This window comes from Natator depressus, chromosome 1 (assembly GCF_965152275.1).
Source record: "Natator depressus isolate rNatDep1 chromosome 1, rNatDep2.hap1, whole genome shotgun sequence".
Lineage (NCBI taxonomy): Eukaryota > Metazoa > Chordata > Testudines > Cheloniidae > Natator > Natator depressus.
This window is the reverse complement of record NC_134234.1, coordinates 209,683,865-209,705,305: the sequence shown is the minus strand read 5'-3', so window position 1 is coordinate 209,705,305 and position 21,441 is coordinate 209,683,865. Positions and strand designations below refer to the sequence as shown.

Below are 21,441 nucleotides of genomic sequence, written 5' to 3'. Positions count from 1 at the left end.
AAAATGGGTATGAACACGAACAAATGGAACAGCAATTTAGAATACAAACAAAGGCTTATGAACTCTGCTTTTTGCTGAATTCAACAGCTTTAATTATAACCTAATAGACATTTTGAAATTAATGTTATGTTGATTAGTTACATAACTCATATGGTATTGTTTCTGTTCCATTTGGATCTTATATATTTAACCAAATTAGCCCTACTTGGCAAATGTACATTTGATTATAAATGTGCAGTTATGTTGATTAATTACATAAGACATCTAGTCAGGAAAGAGAAACAAAACCACATGACATATAATTAGCCAATACAATGTGATTTTCAATTTGCAAGTATTTCCAACTGAAGAATGAGCTCACACTAAAAAAAAATGTTGAAAAAAATTGCAAATAATTCTGAATAAAGAGTGTATCTGGAATTCTGCAATTTGTGTGTGGACAAATTGTGGATACTATAAAAAAACCTCATCAGATACATTATTTGTTGCAAATTGTTCACTTAGGTCTCAGTATAACCTCAAAATGGCCACCAGTGGGAACCGGTTTTCTAAAATCTTTAACTGTGGACAGCAACTCCAAGACAAAACTGCCCACTGGGATGACTCTGAATTGTAACTGGTGGTTCTAGCAGCAGTTACCAACTGGAATCGTGCAAAATGAGCCTCCCCCGCAAATTCACTCACTCTGATACAGAAATATGGAAAGAAAGACTCTTAGAGACAAATGTGGGCAAAGCAGGGGATACAGATAAATATAGAGACAGAAAACTCTGATATCTTGTCTCACCGGCAGCAGGGAGGGGGAGCCAGGAGTTATCTATGTGTAAATTAGGCAAATCCAAAACAAAGTTGAAACTCAAACTTTGTAGATCCCCATGCTGGAACCTGAACCCCTAGTGTTGGGCCCTGTGCAAGTGCTTTTGTACCCCAACTCTCAAGTGCGATTGAGTCCAGCTGTTCAACCCCCCTGAGGGCACAGAGCAGGGTAAGAGTGAAAGAGAGACATAGAAAGGAAGGAAAAGAGAGGGAGCACAACTGTGTTAAATGATATGAATAGGGGACTAGAGCTCTTTCCCTACCTGCTGAGGCGTCCTTATGCCATTCATTGTGGAGACTCTCCTGCTCCCTGTATGGTTACTGCTGCTGCTGCTAGGTTGTTTATGCCCTACTCCTACCCAAGAGCTGGTAAAGAACACAGTTCAGATCACAGACAGTCTCTCCTTCCCACCTTGGCTGAGTGCTCGGAGGAGGAGGAGATGAGAAAAAGGGCTTTGAAAAACACCCTTAAAGAAAACAGGAGGCCGAGAGAGAGAGATATGGATACATTTCTGCAGCTCCCCGCCCACCTTCTCCTGCTGATACCCGTTCCTCCCCCGTCAGTGCATTTTCGCTTTCTCCTTCCCTTTGGGGGAACAAGGTTCCACCACAGCCTATCTGTCTGAGTTACCCTGTGCACCTGCCCTCTCTCTGCCATGCCAGGAACCCATGTTGGTCACAAATATGCAATTTTTTCCCCCTGCCAACTCACCGCTTCTTCTTTCCTACCCCAGCTGCCCTGCTGTTCCCTCCACTCCACATGCCTGCTCTGATATTCTAACTGCCTGTCTGAACCTGCTGAACCTGCCTGTCTGAACCCTGAGGCCTCTGCTAACCTCCAAGATAATGACACTTATAATGAGGAGCACATTCTGGTGCTCCTCCACCCGCAGAAGGTGCAAAAATCCAGATGTGCTTCTCCTGCTGCTTCTACAAAAGCACCAGTATCTATTTCCAGCAGGAGAAGAAATGGAATTCTGATTCTCTTCCTTCTGCACCCAGTATACATTCCAGGGTGGCAGGTGCACCCTGTGTGCATTCCAGCTTGGTTCAAAATAGCAGCAGCCCACTTCCCTGAAGACTGTTCCTGGGACGATTTAAGAGGCGTGGTTCCTCTGCTTAGAGAAAGCAGCTGGTGGTCCCTTGAAGGTTTCATGAATGGAGTGGGAGTCTAGGTTACTTCCCCCAAGACCCCTAAAGCTCAGTGACAGGGAAGGACAGTTACAGAGGGGTGGCTGGGCCCTATTTGGGGGGGTGAGAGTTTACAGAAAGGTTAGACCTGAGCAGAGGTCCAGGGGCAGGGTCCTCCCTCACCACTCCACTCTGACAGACTCTCCAGATGAATGTGCCATTGTCTTCCCACACTGCCTTTGGGATGTACAAATTGGCTTGGATTCCAGTTCAGGCATTCAGAAATTTCCCAAATATTAGCGCCCCCCCCCAAAAAAAATCTTACAGTGAGGTTATTTGTGTATCCGTGAAGTGCACATGCAGATTCATAGTTTTATAATTATGAGATAAGGATATTGATCCCTTATGAAGCTGAAGTCAATTACTTATCCCCAGTTCCTTATACTTCTGTGTTACCCCAAGTCATACATCTCCATATCCATCTGATGATTCTGAATAGCCTGGAACATGGAGGTCCCTGTAGAAGTTTTCTTTTTGTGCAGTGTTTTACCCTGTGTCACCCCCAGCTCAGCCTCCATTTTACAAATGCTCCTCGAATTTGCATCTAGCTGTGTATCAGAAAATAGCTCTTGGGTCACCCCAAATCAAGTCTCTGAGACTGAGGGCATCATGTTTCAGAATGTTCAGAACCATTTGACAGACACAGGGACACATGACTTGGTGTGACCTGAGAGATGTTATGTCAAACCACCAGTTACTTATTTAAATTAGGAGCCCCTGAACAATGAACCAGGATCCTGAATAGGGTGGGAATAGGTAACCCACTTCAGCCTCATGGTTCCTTTATTTAGCACAGCCTCTGTCATCCCCTGAGCAGCATAAACTATTGTCCCCAACCAGTATAGGGAGAATAGCTGTGAAGTGACAGAGTGATTTATATCATGTGACTGAGGTACTCAATCTGTCCTCAGACTGGTTGATAAGGCTCTCCTGACAGATGGCCTGGACCCTCATGCCCATGTCTTCACTTTGGCATGTGTTCTCTCAGACAACTGGCAAGATGAATTAGAGTATTTATATTATATTCAAGCTCTTTGTCTTTGCCTTCAAGGCCCTGCACAATTTAACTTCTACCTACTGCTCAGCTCATGATTACTTTTGCTCCCTGCCCCTTCCAAGCTGCATCTAGCTGATCCTTTCATGTCCCTCTGCCACACTTGTCTCTGTGCCTTCACCCTGGGGCTCACACTCCTGTACTCTTCATCCATAGGTCCCCCATTCCATCCTCTCCTCATTCATATCCCTTCTCAAAACATAAATCTTCCATGACACCTATAAGCATCTGTGAATAAACTGGCCAAATTTGTTCACTTCTATCTGCTCTCTGACTCTGTCCCTCTGTCACCCTTGCTCCGAGAGGTGCTGGAACTAGGGGTCCTGGGGGTGCTGCCACACGCACTGGCTTGAAGTGGTTTCCATTATATACAGTTTACAGTTTGGCTAAATGGCTCTCAGCACCCCCACTATACAAATTGTTCTAGCACCCCTGCTTACACCTGGTGGTGCTGGCAGCAACAAGGGCCAGGTTCCATATCTAGAGATTCCTGTTAATATTGCAAAACAGAAATGCCTCAAGCCCCCTGTTAGGGGCTTATTCCTTAATCCGGTTACTTCCCTGATCCTTCTCGCATGAATAGAGAGCAATAATACCCGAAGTCCAAAGGTGCAAACAATTCAATGTTTATTAGGGTGAACTTCCAGCAAGCATGATTCCAGTTTCCTTCCTCAGTGTCCCCCTTCCCAGCTCTGACATCACAGAGCCTCACCTGTGTCCCTGTTCCCATTCCCCCCCTTAGCAAAACGTGATTCCAACTTCCCCACCCCCATTCCCTCTTCCCATTCCCCCCTTTACTTCCTCATTGACTACAGACTATATAGTAAAACTTGAGTTCTGCTTAGCTATACCTTAACCAATCATTTTACTGAAATTTAACTAACCAATCCTAACATATTGTAACATGATTAGCCAACCAATTATATCCCACTACCTTAATTAGTTTACACCCAGGAAAATTAATTATACAGCAGACAGAAACAATCACAGAGACCATGCAAATAAACAATAGCAAAGTGGGAACTATAATGACAAAACAATACAGAAGTGAGGATTTCACAACTACATCTATAAAGACATAAGGGTTTCCCAGCTGTGTCGATTGATAAGTGAGTTCTTACCAAACAGGATGCTATCAAACTAAGTTTCCTTTTACGTCTTCTAGGCACTTCCCTTTCTCTGGAGGCGATAGGCATTATCAGGACAGGATTGTATTCCTAACAGCCCAATAGCACCTTCTTTCAATGTGACTAGTTTGGAATGTGAGGATGTGACCGGTCGCTTCTCAGCTTATGGCTGCCTCTGCTGCTTAGCCAAAGGCCTAAGAACAGGGCCTCAGACTGTCACAGTCAGAGAAGGCCCTTACAACAGCAGACAGTGATTTTGATTCTTTCTTTTATATCTCTATAACTAGCTAAGTGATAAGAATACACCTAAATTCTTAGAGTATAGGCCTTTACAGACAGGCCTGAATATCTATATCCTAACACCCCCACACAAAAAGCTGGGAGAACTAAATACCATCCCGGGCACCTCTAAGAGGCAATACTTCCCCTCTTGCAAGCAGGAGTCTGTGAATAACAAAAGAAAGCTTTTATTGAAAGGGAAAGGAAATGCAGCATTAATTTGGGAAAACACCACAATAATGATTCAAAAATATGCAAACTACAAGTGAACACCTCCCCACAATATCTTGGGCAGTGTCCTTTGCCTCAATTTCTCACCTGGTGGAGTGAAAGCCTGACAGACAAATGTCCCTTTAACATGCTGCACCTCACTCACAGTCAGTTGTCCAAAGTCAGCAAAGTCCCAGAAGTCAGGGGTGCTTTCACGTGAGTTCAGCTCCTACCCCGAGGGGAGCAATGCCCCTTCTGCTGCTCGCTGCTACCGCTGTTGTCTATGCTGTTGCCTGCCACCTCTGCATCTAGCTGTGATGGTTCCACTACCTAGTCCAGTTCTTAGTGATGTCATTGGGTAGTGGGGAATCTTACTGCTGCTGCTGCTGTATCCTTTGTGTTGTATTTCAGTGCAATACTGTCTCTACGCAAGGTCTAAGGTTCAACCCCCTAGACCAGCGGTTCTCAAACTTTAGCAACCTGAGGACCCCCATTTTGATTTTAAAATTTTCATGGATCCCCAAACCTCCCGATCAGCCCCAGGCCCCATCACCCATTGCACCTCTTCCCATCCCCGCTCCATCCCTGCTACTCCTCTTCCCGGACTCTTTCACACCCTCCCCCAAGTGCACTCCGTCCCCACTCCTCCCGCTCCCTACCAGCGCCTCCTGCACGCCACTGAACAGCTGTTCTCCAGTTCGCAGGAGGCGCTGGGAGGGAGGGGGAGGAGTTGATCAGTGGGGCCCACAAGCCCCCTGGAATACCCTTGCAGACCCCCAGGGGTCCACAAACCCCAGTTTGAGAAGTGCTGCCCTAGACCTAGCCATCAGTGATTTCACCTCTAGTGAGTAATTAGTGAGCAGAAACAAGGACTCTCCTTTGAGTCTGATCAGCTCTGTCTTTAGACACTGGAGGGGAGTATCAACTGGTACAGGCTCTTTAAGTAACACCACATCACCCAGTAGGAACACCCATTCCAGTCCTCTCTGACTTTCCCTTGGATTTGGCGTCACTACTCCCTGCTTAATGAGCAAGGTAAGAGAGTGAGGTTAAAGTGAGGGTAACCGCCTCAGTTAGGACACATTAAGTTCTGCTGCCCTTTCGTCATACAATCAGGATAATAACATTTCATTATCCCCAGGTCCAAGATTAAAGTGCATATTAACCCAAAACAGCCAAAATTGATTACTTTCGCAAAGCAGGTCTCTCTGCTAATCAGGTGTGTCTATGCAAATACAGTCTGCTCCTAAAGTCTCTTCCCCTGGTTCATCAATAGAGGATAGAAGAAAACTTGTTCTAACTGTTTACATATCTAGCTAGCTACTTAAATGCTGCCTGTAACTGAGGTACCTGAGAGCCTCCTAAAATTAAGGAATGTACTCATAAAGTAGTATTTATCTCTCTTCTCTCCAGTTAGTAGGGGCTGGGCTATGTATGCTCTTTGAGGCGCAGACCTTATTTCCGTTTTTGTATGTAAAGTGCCTAGAATGCTTTGGGCATGATGCAATTTAAAATAATTTGGTTTGCTAAATAGGATCAATTTTCCTGCTATTCAGCAAACTAGATTCAGCTTTCCTGACCCAGAAATTTTGATGCTTGTTTAGGCCCTAACTATCTTTTAAATAACATTTTATCTCCTTTCCTTGAAGTTCACCCACACCCTTGAAAAACAAAATTTTGATAAGTACATTGAAAGCTCAGATGGAGGAATAGCTGCCAACAAAAACCATCTAAAAACACACACAGAGTAAAGGAAGCAGGGGTCAAGCTTTCGGAGTTGCTGAACATTTACAACTTTGCAGGGCTTAAATTCAGCTAGAGGTGTCCAGAGTAGAGCTTCGGTAAAAATTTTTAAACTCATGAGGCAGAAGGCCCGAGCCAGAGCGCCCTCCCATAGGGCTAAAGCCCCAAGCCCAGTGTCTCTCATAGGGCTGAAGTCCTGAGACCCAGTGCTACCCCCTATGGGGCTAAAGCCCTGAGACACCCTGCCCTGCAGCTGAAGCCCAGAACCCCACTGAACCTCAGGGCAGAAACCCTTAGCCCCACCACTCCGTCGCAGGGCAGAAGCCCTGAGCTCCCCACAAGCCTGCAGCTGAAGCCAAGAGCCCTGACCATGCCCCCATCCCTGATGGGCCTTGGAGTTTTTATTGTATGTGTGTGTGTGGGGGGGGGGGGTGGACCTGAGAAATAATCTATAAGAATTTAAGCCTTGCAACTTTGATGGAAGTCCTTGGGAGCTGTTGCAGCTCAGGCCCTCTGAAAATCCTAGCGGATCTTAAACATAAATCCCAGCGGATCTTAAACATAAAAAAGAAGCTTACAAGAAGTGGAAGGTTGGACATATGACCAGGGAAGAGTATAAAAATATTGCTCGGGCATGTAGGAATGAAATCAGGAGGGCCAAATCGCACCTGGAGCTGCAGCTAGCAAGAGATGTCAAGAGTAACAAGAAGGGTTTCTTCAGGTATGTTGGCAACAAGAAGAAAGCCAAGGAAAGTGTGGGCCCCTTACTGAATGAGGGAGGCAACCTAGTGACAGAGGATGTGGAAAAAGCTAATGTGCTCAATGCTTTTTTTGCCTCTGTCTTCACTAACAAGAACAGCTCCCAGACTGCTGCGCTGGGCATCGCAACATGGGGAGTAGATGGCCAGCCCTCTGTGGAGAAAGAGGTGGTTAGGGACTATTTAGAAAAGCTGGATGTGCACAAGTCCATGGGGCCGGACGAGTTGCATCCGAGAGTGCTAAAGGAATTGGCGGATGTGATTGCAGAGCCATTGGCCATTATCTTTGAAAACTCGTGGCGAACGGGGGAAATCCCAGATGACTGGAAAAAGGCTAATGTAGTGCCAATCTTTAAAAAAGGGAAGAAGGAGGATCCTGGGAACTACAGGCCGGTCAGCCTCATCTCAGTCCCCGGAAAAATCATGGAGCAGGTCCTCAAGGAATCAATCCTGAAGCACTTAGACGAGAGTAAAGTGATCAGGAACAGTCAGCATGGATTCACCAAGGGAAGGTCATGCCTGACTAATCTAATCGCCTTCTATGATGAGATTACTGATTCTGTGGATGAAGGGAAAGCAGTGGATGTATTGTTTCTTGACTTTAGCAAAGCTTTTGACACTGTCTCCCACAGTATTCTTGTCAGCAAGTTAAAGAAGTATGGGCTGGATGAATGGACTATAAGGTGGGTAGAAAGTTGGCTAGATTGTCGGGCTCAACGGGTAGTGATCAATGGCTCCATGTCTAGTTGGCAGCCGGTGTCAAGTGGAGTGCCCCAGGGGTCGGTCCTGGGGCCGGTTTTGTTCAATATCTTCATAAATGATCTGGAGGATGGTGTGGATTGCACTCTTAGCAAATTTGCGGATGATACTAAACTGGGAGGAGTGGTAGATACGTTGGAGGGCAGAGATAGGATACAGAGGGACCTGGACAAATTGGAGGATTGGGCCAAAAGAAACCTGATGAGGTTCAATAAGGATAAATGCAGGGTCCTGCACTTAGGACGGAAGAACCCAATGCACAGCTACAGACTAGGGACCGAATGGCTAGGCAGCAGTTCTGCGGAAAAGGACCTAGGGGTTACAGTGGACGAGAAGCTGGATATGAGTCAACAGTGTGCCCTTGTTGCCAAGAAGGCCAATGGCATTTTGGGATGTATAAGTAGGGGCATAGCGAGCAGATCGAGGGACGTGATCGTTCCCCTCTATTCGACATTGGTGAGGCCTCATCTGGAGTACTGTGTCCAGTTTTGGGCCCCACACTACAAGAAGGATGTGGATAAATTGGAGAGAGTCCAGCGAAGGGCAACAAAAATGATTAGGGGTCTGGAACACATGACTTATGAGGAGAGGCTGAGGGAACTGGGATTGTTTAGTCTGCAGAAGAGAAGAATGAGGGGGGATTTGATAGCTGCTTTCAACTACCTGAGAGGTGGTTCCAAAGAGGATGGTTCTAGACTATTCTCAGTGGTAGAAGATGACAGGACAAGGAGTAATGGTCTCAAGTTGCAGTTGGGGAGATTTCGGTTGGATATTAGGAAAAACTTTTTCACTAGGAGGGTGGTGAAACACTGGAATGCGTTACCTAGGGAGGTGGTAGAATCTCCTTCCTGAGAAGTTTTTAAGGTCAGGCTTGACAAAGCCCTGGCTGGGATGATTTAATTGGGGATTGGTCCTGCTTTGAGCAGGGGGTTGGACTAGATGACCTCCTGAGGTCCCTTCCAACCCTGATATTCTATGATTCTATGATTCTATGAAAATGAGGCCCCAAACATATTTGGTTTTAAAATTACTATGAAACGTGAATTGGCCAACAATCAACATTGGAAAACATCAATGAGAGAATGAGACTGGAGTTAACTTGTTTAAGTTAATCTCTTAACCAGATGCTAGGCACTGATAGGCTTTTTTTAACGTATGCCCCACCAGTGGGAGAAATGTAATTCCTATTATTATGACCCTGCTATGTATTCTCCGTGTACAGTATCTAGACCATTTTGGATGATTGTGAGCTGTTTCAGATCTCACAAGCTAAACAGGGCTGAACTTCAACAGTTCTTGGATAGGAGACCTCCACGGAGATCTAGGGTGCTTCAGGAAGTAGTGCCATTTCTTCAACAGAGACCACTCATCCCTCTGTCAGTGCTCACTGCAATGACCAAGCATGGCACTAGAGGGTGCTGTGTTGCAGCAGTATGGGTGGCTCAGTTTGGGGTGCTCTCCCCTCTGAGTCAGCACTGACCCGAATGCCCCAGAATGGAGTTAGTGGGCACTGCCAAGGGTGACTCAGTAGGGGTGTGTGCCCTAGCATAGTACTGGATTGCAGGGAGAGTGATTAGTAATTCAATAAGAAGGTGCTATGAGTCATCTAAATGTGATATAAAGCGGCCCTTGGCCGTTAAAGATTCAATGGCGTTTTTTCTCCAAGAGTAGGGGATGTTAAGCCCTGTGTCCTTGCCAAACTCCATGTATCTCTCTCAACTGTCCATATTTCCACTGGATATTGAACTCTTCTGCACTTCATGCCCTATACTGTTGTGTAGTGTGACTGTGATGGAAGAGTGATGCCTGTACTGTCTATATAGCCTGCAAATAGCTTGGGATCCTTCAGGAGGAAAGGTGCTGTGTATGTGAAGTTGTTTTTGCTGCTAACTCATGAATTTCTTCGAAGACACCTTATCAGCTACTGAAAGAGCAGACAAAATGCTTTTCCCTGGAAACTTTCTCATGGCCACTGATGGAGGCAGAGGTGTCAGAGCGGGGACGTCACAGGAACATTTATCAGCTTATCTGTGAGCTGCAGAGGACAGCTCTGAACCCTTGAGGCCCATGGTTGTGACAGGAGTTGTAGAAATGGCAATACTGGCTTTCTTCCTCTTCCATGTACAGAACTCTACTCTTAAGTAGGCTTTGCATTCCTTTCCTCTCCCATCCCTTCCCTGGGCCCCCAGGATGCAGTGCAGGGCTGTCCTGCAAGCAGAATAAACTGTGGCACATGTTGTGTGAATTGTGCTAATATAACACGTCATAGAATGTTCTCTGTTCTGTTATAATGCTGCAGCCTGTCCATGTCAGGGGAAAGGGTTGTGCCCACTGGCATGAGGGCCTGGGTAGCAGAGATACAACAGCAGTCTTCCCACCGATGAAGTGAGCTGTAGCTCACGAAAGCTTATGCTCAAATAAATTGGTTAGTCTCTAAGGTGCCACAAGTACTCCTTTTCTTTTTGCGGATACAGACTAACACGGCTGCTACTCTGAAACAAAATTATGAATTTGCCATAAAAAACAGGAGGGTTTTTTGTTTGCTTGTTTGTTTTTAAATGTTGGTTTCTTTGTCATCTGGTTCTGGAGCCTTTCAGGATCACTGGGTTCACATTTTCAAACTTTTCTCTGCAACCATGAGAGCTAGAAACTTCCGTCTATTTTTATATGAAAGCTGAGATTTTCCAGTAATTGCTTGAATCTAGGAGCTGAGACATAGAGCAAAACACCAAATACTGTTAGAGCTAGCAAGAGTGCTGACCATCCCATTGTCATCTGGAGAAGGGCGGAGTGGGGGGAGTGAGGAGAGTCGGGACACACAGACAGCATGAGGCTGTCACACTGTGGAGGGTGGAAGGATGACCCTATGGGCAGGGTGAGTTCACCTCTTACCAATAGGCCAGGACTGAGGATGCCATTCAGGGTTTTCGCAAAAAGAAAAGGAGTACTTGTGGCACCTTAGAGACTAACCAATTTACTGTTACTCTGATTCAGGGTTTTGTCACTCCATTCTGACCAGCCAGTAGGTGGCAGAGCCCATCGGTGGCAGAGAGTGCTGATGGAGACTCAGTGACACACCCAGCTGGCACCCTGCTTAACCCCCTTATCCATACCTCCCTCTTTATGTGCACTATCTCTTCTACTTTCATTCCTCCACCTGCTTCTTCATCTCCAACCATGAATGAGGACAGAAAGCCTGTGAGGCTCCCCACGCTCAAACGGCAGGGAAACTTAGCCACCATGACAGGGAAAAGGGGAAGGAAACTCTAGCATTCAAGTCAGGGAGGGATAGTGGGATAGTCTAACTCATAGCAGAGGAGGTGGCAGAGAAGCTTACAATAGGACTAGGGCAGGGAGAGTGGAATAGTGTCATTTCTGTGGGCCCTTTGGAGAGAAGGAAATGGCCAATCCAGCCTGGAGCCAGAGCACATTTAGGCCAGGAAGCTGAGTTTGTATGAAAGAGGCAGAGGCTGGATCAGGGAGCCTGATATCCATGGAAAGGAGAGAAACCAGAAGTAAGGGTGAAAATGGAGAGGGGTGGGGGAGATCAGGGGAAGCCAGGAAAGAGGGGAAAGGATTGGAGGGCGGCAAGACTGGAGGGTTGGATGGGGGGGGGAGCGGAAGGGGAGACAGGAGGAAGGGAAGAAGGAAGGTCATGCAGAGAGAAAAGAGCAGGAAATATGTGAGAGCCAGGAAGAGAGCAGGGGTGGATAATCATGGGGAGGGAGGAAAAATCAGGGTGTTCAGGGCCTCAGGGAAAGAAGGGCAGGAGATAGAGAGGATTGGAGCTGAAAGCCAAGAGGCAGGGAGGAGATCAAAGGTGCAGGTAATAGGAGAAGGTGTTAGATAGAAATTGTAGAGCACCTACCTCTTCCTATTATTGTCATTTTCCCTGGGCATAATTCTGCCTACTGAGAATGCCTTTCATCACTTTCTGAGTAACTTTAATGCCTGGTTTTACTGCTGAATTGGGAAAGGTTTCTAAGAGCGAATCTGTCTTAATTATAACATCACTTCAGGCTAGATCCACTGAGTTCTCGTTTGTGTATACATGAGTTCGCAAACGTGATACTGAGTTTAAGCTTTTCACACAAAACGTTATAAGGACTCAAGCTAATCATAATACTTAGAGCTTGTATAGTGCTATTTGTGTTCAGGTGCTAATTATGCGATGCAGCTCCAAAAAGGCTAATACAGCAGTTCCCAACCTTTTGAGGGTTGCATCCCCTTAAACCTGTCTGTGCCCTCCCCAAAGCTGGGGCTGAGAGCAGGGCTGTGGCTCTGGGGCAGGTGGGATGCGGCCAGGGATAAGGGAACTAAGGCTGGGGCTGCAGCTGGGGATGGGGATGGGGCTTGGAGCTTGGCTGTGTCCAGGGGTCGAGGCTAGGGGCAGGAGCGGAGCTGCAGTTGGGCTGCAGTGGGGGCCGGTAGCCAGTCCTGCGGCCAGGTGCGGCTCCGCTTCCAGCCTCGCCCCCAGCTTCGGCCGTGGGCTGGGAACAGAGCCGCAGCCAACAGCCACGGCTGGGGGCTGGTGCAGGGCCAGGAGCAGAACCACGCCTAGATTGGGGAAAGGGCCAGGTGCAGGGCCAGAAGCCAGGGGCGCAGCTGGGGGCAGGACCGGAGCAGAGCTGGGGCAGGGATGGGCTGCGTGGCACTCTCTCCCCACCTCCTGTGGGGGCTGGCACAGTCGCCACCACTCCTCCCTGGATGTTCCTTCACGCCCCCCCTAGGGAGGCACATCCCACAGTTTGGGGACCTCTGGGCTAATAGTCTGGGGTGAATTAACAGGAGTGTCATAGGTACGACACAGGGGTTGATTGTCCCGCTCTACCCACTGGTGAGGCCTCAGCTAGAATTCTGCATCTAGTTCTGGGTGCCGCACTTTAGGAAAAATGTAGATAAATTGGAGAGAGGACAGAGGAGAACAACAAAAATGATAGAAGATTTAGAAAACCTGGCCTATGGGGAAAGGTTAAAAAACTGGCCATGTTCAGTCTTAGAAAAAAAGACTGACGGGGGACCTGATAACAGTCTTCAACTATCTTAAGGGCTGGTATAAAGAGGATAGTGATCAGTTGTTTTCCATGTCCACTGAAGGTTGGACAAGAAGTACTGGGCTTAATCTGCAGCAAGGGAGATTTAGGTTAGTGTAGCGGGGTGGTCACCCCGCTCCGGCCCTGAAGGAGTTAAAAGCAGCTCTGGAGAGGGCTGCGGCTGGGAAAAGCTGAGTGAGTAGCTGACCACAGGTGTAGCCAGCTCAATCAGGTCCCAGCTGGCCCTTATAAGAGGGCTGGGGGCCAGGAGCTGAAGGAGGCTCATTCTAGGCCTGGGGTGGCAAGAGCAAGAGCAAGAGCAAGAGCAAGAGCAAGAGCAAGAGCAAGAGCAAGAGCAAGAGCAAGAGCAAGAGCAAGAGCAAGAGCAAGAGCAAGAGCAAGAGCAAGAGCAAGAGCAAGAGCCAGCCCCAGCCCCAGCCCCAGCCCCAGCCCCAGCCCCAGCCCCAGCCCCAGCCCGGTAAACCTGCAGGCCTTGGTGAAGACCTACCTACTGGGGCTGCAGAGGGGCAACCTGGGAATAGGCAGAGGCAGCTGGTCCTAACCCCTTGCCAATGATGAGTGGCCATTACACTGCAGTCTGCCCCAGTGAGCGGGGGCTAGATGACGACTGGCAGTAGCCACTGAGACAAGGTGGGTTTAGAGGGTTGGGGGTTCCCCAGGGAGGGGACACCCAGAGTGTGGGGGCAGAACCACAGGGTAAAGGTCACTGGGGTCTGGGAGGGACATGGGGCCAGTGGGAGGCAAGACACTGGCCTGCAGAGGGTACTCTGAAGGCTGGAAAGAGCTAATTCCTGGACCAGCAGCAGGAGATGCCACACTGGTGAGGCGTTGCATTGCTACAGTTAGATATTAGGAAAAAACTCCTTAACTATATAAGGATAGTTAAACTCTGGAACAGGCTTCCAAAGAAGATTGTAGAATCCCCATCACTGGAGGTTTTTAAGAACAGTTGGACAGACATCTGTCAGAGATGCTCTAGGTTTACTTGACCCTGCCTCAGAGCATGGGACTGGACTTGATGATCTCTTGGGGTCCCTTTCAGCCCTACATTTCTATGATAGCTATGATTCTATAAAATTCTGCCAACACTCCTCTGGGGTGCTGCTTTCCTGTTCAAAAAAGCAAACCTTGAACGGCTTTTATTTTAGATTATGGGAAAACAAAACACGGTAGAACAAAAATAAGATCCCTGCAAAGGAGAGCACGGTGTATGTATCTCCCTTATAATAGGCTGGAATCACTCAGAATACAAAATGGATGTTTTGGTGAAATCTGTGCACTACACAACTTTAAAGGTGCATTACACAGAAATTAAAGACATGATTTCAGGATACACACACATACTTGTGATGTATGCAAGTAAGAATAATTATCCTCATTTTACAGACAGGGAAACTGAGGCAGAGAAGTGAATGACATGCCCAAGGCCAGCAAGTCAGTCATAAGACCTGCATTAGAACTCAGGAATCCTTCCTTGCAACCCCATACTTAGTCCTCCAGAGTACACCACCTACCCAAATATGTGCTAGAAACTGAGCTACCCACAGTCCTAAAAGGTAGTGTCTACTCTCCAGTTATTTTTTTTACAATTACAGTTGCATCTGGCCAGAGAAAATATCACATGATATATGATCTGAAGTGCAGTTTTACTGTGAAAAGTGACTAGGTAAAAATGTTCCCTTCCTACCCAACAGACCTGCTCCTTTGGGGTATTCAGAGTCAAATCTGCTGAATTTAATGACAAGGCAGATATTTACTGCTTTTTACTCATGTTTGCCCTGCAGAGCCAGCACAGCTCAATGAGAGGAAACTGGAGTCTATTCCTTCTTGTGCACCATCAACAGCATGGGGAGGAGGTGACCAGCCCTCTGTGGAGAAAGAAGTGGTTCGGGACTATTTAGAAAAGCTGGACGTGCACAAGTCCATGGAGCCGGATGCGTTGCATCCGAAACTGCTAAAGGAGTTGGCAGATGTGATTGCAGAGCCATTGGCCATGGCGATCGGGGGAAGTCCCGGACGACTGGAAAAAGGCTAATGTAGTGCCCATCTTTAAAAAAGGGAAGAAGGAGGATCCTCGGCACTACAGGCCAGTCAGCCTCACCTCAGTTCCTGGAAAAATCATGGAGCAGGTCCTCAAGGAATCAATTCTGAAGCACTTAGAGGAGAGGAAAGTGATCAGGAACAGTCAGCATGGATTCACCAAGGGCCAGTCATGCCTGACTAATCTAATTGCCTTCTATGATGAGATAACTGGTTCTGTGGATGAAGAGAAAGCAGTGGACGTGTTGTTCCTTGACTTTAGCAAAGCTTTTGACATGGTCTCCCACAATATTCTTGCCAGCAAGTTAAAAAAGTATGGGCTGGATGAATGGACTATAAGGTGGATAGAAAGCTGGCTAGATTGTCGGGCTCAACGGGTAGTGATCAATGGCTCCATGTCTAGTTGGCAGCCGGTATCAAGTGGAATGCCCCAAGGGTCGGTCCTGGGGCCGGTTTTGTTCAATATCTTCATAAATGATCTGGAGGATGGTGTGGATTGCACCTTCAGCAAGTTTGCAGATGACACTAAACTGGGAGGAGAGGTAGATACGCTGGAGTATAGGGATAGGATACAGAGGGCCCTAGACAAATTAGAGGATTGGGCCAAAAGAAATCTGATGAGGTTCAACAAGGACAAGTGCAGAGTCCTTCACTTAGGACGGAAGAACCCCATGCACCGCTACAGACTAGGGACCGAATGGCTCGGCAGCAGTTCTGCAGAAAAGGACCTAGGGGTTACAGTGGACGAGAAGCTGGATATGAGTCAACAGTGTGCCCTTGTTGCCAAGAAGGCCAATGGCATTTTGGGATGTATAAATAGGGGCATAGCCAGCAGATCGAGCAACGTGATCGTTCCCCTCTATTCAACATTGATGAGGCCTCATCTGGAGCACTGTGTCCAGTTTTGGGCCCCACACTACAAGAAGGATGTGGAAAAATTGGAAAGAGTCCAGCGGAGGGCAACAAAAATGATTAGGGGACTGGAACACATGACTTATGAGGAGAGGCTGAGGGAACTGGGGATGTTTAGTCTACGGAAGAGAAGAATGAGGGGGGATTTGATAGCTGCTTTCAACTACCTGAAAGGGGGTTCCAAAGAGAATGGCTCTAGACTGTTCTCAGTGGTAGCAGATGACAGAACAAGGTGTAATGATCTCAAGTTGCAGTGGGGGAGGTTTAGGTTGGATATTAGGAAAACCTTTTTCACTCGGAGGGTGGTGAAACACTGGAATGCGTTACCTAGGGAGGTGGTAGAATCTCCTTCCTGAGAAGTTTTTAAGATCAGGCTTGACAAAGCCCTGGCTGGGATGATTTAATTGGGGATCGGTCCTGCTTTGAGCAGGGGTTTGGACTAGATGACTTCCTGAGGTCCCTTCCAACCCTGATATTCTATGATTCTATCAACAGAATTATTTATTAAGTTCCACCTGAGCAAACTCATTGAAGGCAAAAGGGCTGCACAGGTGACAGGGCAGAATTTAGCCTGCAGACTCCTTACTTGTGGTGCTGATGTCTGAGCTGGAAAGAGCTCAGCTTGACTCTCAGAGCCAAGGCATCAGAAATAAACATATTTTTACCTGTAAACTGAGCCCATTGGATCTGGAGTCACTGAGAGCCAATAAACAAGAAGCCCCATGATGCCGTTTACAAGGAGTCATTTTTCAGAGTAAAATTGTTTTCTTGAAACACTTGTTCCCTTGAAAAGATTTTTGAAAAATTGGTAAATGCACAGTGTTAGGGTTCCTTCCCCACTCTGAACTCTGGGGTACAGATGTGGGGACCCGCATGCAAGACCCCCTAAGCTTATTTTTCCCAGCTTAGGTTAAAAACTTTCCCAAGCACAAATTCCACCTTGTCCTTGAACAGTATGCTGCCACCACCAAGTGATTAAACAAAGAATCAGGGAAGAGACCACTTGGAGACGTCTTCCCCCAAAATATCCCCCCAAGCCCTACACACATAAGGGCTGCTCCATAGACTCTGGCCACTAGGCTTCACTGCCCTGACCCTAGGGGCATAAACCGTCACATTCTGGTATAACTAATTAGATTGAGACATTCTGAAAAACAATGCTGTAGGAAACAAAGGATATGTACTACACAGGTGTAAATCAGGAATAAATGCTGAAGTCAAAGCAGATATACTGGTCTCACTGAGAGGAGAACTGGGCCCAGAGATTGAACAGTTGCACATACATACAGTGCAAGTGGAGATTCAACAACTGGATTTTTAAAAATTTTCTGGGTGCAGCAAAATTGTAGGGGAAAGTCACTCATTTGGGGCCCAATTCTGCAAGGTGTTGACCGCCTCCTGAGAGCTGTTGAGTGTTCCCAACTGCTATGGAAGTGCATGGGAATTGAGGGTGCTCACCAGCTCTCAGGATCAGACCATGGAGGTGACCTACAAAATGACACAAATGTAACTGGCCCTTTTAAGAGGAAACTGAAAATCAGGCCTCACTAGCATGTATCCTCACTTTAAAATGGAACCTCCACCCATTGAATTCCTTGTCAAACCTCCCATTGAATTTGGAAGGAGTTAGGGTCAAACCCTTTGACTACTTCATCCAGGCTTGCTCACTTATAAAATAGATATAGTAGAAATAAAACAGGCTTGGAGAAGGGCAACAAAAATGAGAGATGTTTGCGTGTGCATATATATGTCAGGGGGGATTTAAAGGAGTCAGGATTAACAGATTAAAAAGAGCAAAAGTGTAAGATGCCACTGGCAATGAAAAGAAAACACATTGAAAATGGGGGAGGAAAGGAAATAAAATTTTAATGTAATGTTCCGAAGGAACTCAAAGTAGGAGAGGCAATTAATTTAGGAAGAGTCAAAATTTCTTTAAACCTAGAAAGAACAGCACTTGCAGTTAAATTAGCTAGGATAACAATTACAAGGCCACCAGTTCTTATGCTTCTCGGCATATATTGACCATCATCAGTGGTCAGGAAGAAATGTGCAGCTATGGTATTGAATGGAAAGAAAGGTGATAAGCTGAGACTGTGAGGATCCATGTAAAGTGCACAAAATGATCTCTTGCACTGGAGTATTCTGGGCTGCTAGAGCTGTGATGCTGCAGACTGGGCTATCTGGCCATGCTCAATAAAACTGCAATAGTCTCTGCTCTGAGAACCTGTGTCTCGTCTACTAACCAAGATAAAGACACAAAACGCTTTGGCTTTGGCTTCCTGGAGTACCCCTCTTTATCTTTAGAAACTACGTCCTGCCTTCTCTCACTCTGTGCTTCCTCCAGCTGGCCTCATAAAACCTCATATTTGCTAATGATATGTGTGACGCATGGATAGAAAGGGTTAAACAGCTTGCAGGCTGAATGACTTAGTCGTGTTAGAAAGGTATGCAAATGATAATTAGGTCCATAAATAGGCTAGAACTTTGAAATGCAAACCTATATTGTTAGAAGTAATACTAATTGTGTGTATCTTAGATGCTACTCATAAACAGACAGTTCCTGTCTGTCACTGTAACTACTGATTCAGAGATCAAAAGGGAATATTAACATTTGGATGAATCTTGGGTCAAATAATGTCATTGTCTATATGTCATTGTCATTGTCTTTTTGAAGTTTGTGATAATGGATAAATTTCCCTTTGTTAATTTGTGTAACTAATTACTGGTGTTTAGAAAGCAAAAGGTTACATCAAAAGCCTGTTTACCCAGGACTGTGTGGTCAAGCGGATGCTAGAACACTGTATAAAAAGACCCGTGGGTCCTGATCCTGTTCATCTCAGATCTGCTTAAACTTCATCTTTGAGTCACAAGACTGAGGTCCCAGTTATGCTGGTATGCCCTGAATATGATATTTGGACATTGGATTATAACCTATGAACTGAATTCTAAAGGAACTCTTTGAAACTACAAAGCTCACCATTTCTGCTGTGAATCTGAACCTCGGTGAATTGAACTCACATCTATACGTATATTGATCTTTTAACCATTCTCTTGCTTGTTTGTTTTTTAATTTTTAGTTTAGTTAATAAGAATTGGTTGTAGCATGTATTTGGGTAAGATCTGAAACATGCATTAACCTGGGAAGTAATGTGTCCGATCCTTTGGGATTGGTAGAACCTTTTCTTTTATTTGATGAAACAAGATTTTTCGGAAATCATCATGTTTGACTTAGGTACCTCGATGGAGGCCTGAGACTGGGTCACTTTAAGAGAACTGTGTTTGGACTTCGGAGTAACCAGTGAGGTAATAAAAAAGCTGTTTTATGTTGGCTTGGTAAATCTAAGTATTGGAATATCCACCAGCTTTTTGGGGATCGTCTGCCCCATTCTTTGCAGTCCACCCTAATTGAATGACCACAGCTGGCCCCCATTAGGATCCCGGTCACAGTATCTACAGGTCTATAGGAATCTAATGGCTGCTGAGGGAATTAACCCATGATTAGAGTTGGTCAAAACTTATCCAACAGAATTTTTTCTATTTGAAAATGCTATTTTGTCAAAATTGAAACTTCCAGTGGAAACATGTCAGTTTGGACAAAATTTCATTTTAATAAAATGTAAAAGCATTTTTACAATGAAATGTTTTGACTTTTTAATTTAGAATAGTGTTTTGTATCAATTTTTTTTTCTCTTAAAAGTCAAAATTTGAATGAAACTTTGATTTTTATTGAAATGAAACATCTAGTTGTGTTCTGTGGAAAATTCTGATTTAGAATGAAAACAAATTTTTCACAGAGCAGAAATTCTAGTCCCTGTGCAGCTCTACTAACCTAGGGTCCCATGACTCAAAGCAAAATGGTTTAGTCATATTCCATTCCGTAATCATACTGAGATACCCAGACTTCCCGACCCGGAGCTATAGTGAAACTGGGGACCAAGAGGTGAAAAGCTCCATATCCCATCCCCTGACTGTTCTGAGCATCCAGTCCCCCCAGGAGCCTTGACTGTGATCTTAATTCTGTTTCTGGGAGACAAGCAGCAGGTGGGTCCCAAGATGAATGGACACAAACACAGCCATGACGATCAACAGGCGGAAAATCCAGGAGCTCCAAAAGAAGAAGACACGGTGGTGGGATGGACCAACTGACAAATTTCTCTGGGGAAACAGGAAGCGGGACAGGACTCAGCAGGACAAATCCAAGGGCCATCAGTTAGCATTCCATGCAAACTAACACAGGCTAAATAATTTCACTTTGAAAACTCCATCTAAGAAAGCAGGGACAGGGTGGAAGCAAGCATAAACTAACCCAAAACTCTCACTCCAAAACTTGAACCTTCACCCCAAATTTCAACTACACCCATAATTCTTCTCACTCAACTCAAAATTTGCATCCAAAAATTCAGCCCTGGCAAACCTTCAGCCCTCACTCCTTTAAAACTCCCTCCTCCTCGTGCTTCACACAAAGACCCCAAGCCACAGGGTTTCCAGGGCTGTGAAGAGCCAGATGAGAGCCATTCTCCCAATCCCACAACTCCTGCCCTGCCCCACCCCCAGCTCTCAGATCCCTTCCCCAAAGACTCCCCTCTCCCAGGCTTACTCTGCTACCCTACAGTCCTCCATAGAGTCATAGAGGACCACCAGATCATCTTGTCTGACCACTTGTAGATCACAGACCACCAGCACCACTCAGCACCTACACACTAAATCCATAGGCTTTCTGCCACTGGTGGGAGGCAGGAAGGAGAGAGACATGCCCCCCACAAGGGTTTACTATCCTGGTGATGTTCCCCTCCTCATGGCTAATGAACTCAGGAAATCATTCCCACCCTCTCCCTATCAGCAATTACCCTCTGCAAGCCCACTTTGCCTTGGACTGGGGAGAATAAGGGGTTCCTCAACCACAGGGATCAGGGGTGGGATCAAGACAAGTTCTTGAGTCATACCTGGGTCTGAGCAGACCACCACCACGGCATTCACATCAGCGTGGAGCTTCCTCTCCGACAGCCATGAGCTGCACTGAGAGATGTTGTGGTCCGCAGGGCCTCAGAGTAGGCCATGGAGTGCCAATGAGTGGCCTGATGCTGGCATAGATGATGTCTCCAGAGGTGATCCACAGACCAGACTGCCACAGAGGATGGAGGAGGATGCGGTGCTCCAGCCCAGGCTGCACACAGTGCCCCACCTGCCCTGGAGAAATATCTCTACACGCCCTGCACAGGGGCCTTGGTCACCTACCAGGCGCACACCAGAGATATCTGCAGGAGAAAGGGCAAGGTTGGGGAGAAGTACTGCAGATTGAGACTGGCCCTGTGTCGGAGTAGGGAGCAGCTGCAGTGTTTTCTCCATGGGAAGTTAGAGATCAGGACTGGGAATTGAGCCCAGGTCTCCAACATGATGACAAAGAATGCTAGCCTCTAGGAGGCAGCCAACTCAGCCTCTAAGCTCTCCCAACACCTGCTGCAGCTGTAGGACAGCAGGAGGCTAGAATTGCTAAATGA

General features: G+C 46.5%; 1 protein-coding gene across 2 annotated transcripts in view; it reads right to left on the bottom strand.

Annotated features, from left to right (window-relative positions):
- KEL (Kell metallo-endopeptidase (Kell blood group)) overlaps nt 1–1,241 on the bottom strand; it is a 31,680-nt gene extending 30,439 nt beyond the window's left edge. For both annotated transcript variants that reach the window (XM_074948064.1, XM_074948055.1), the window contains exon 1: nt 1,080–1,241. In XM_074948064.1, coding sequence (XP_074804165.1) covers nt 1,080–1,106 — 27 coding nt within the window. In that variant the 5' untranslated portion in view covers nt 1,107–1,241. The remainder of the gene's footprint in view (nt 1–1,079) is intronic.
- Between the last annotated feature and the right edge of the window lie 20,200 nt (nt 1,242–21,441).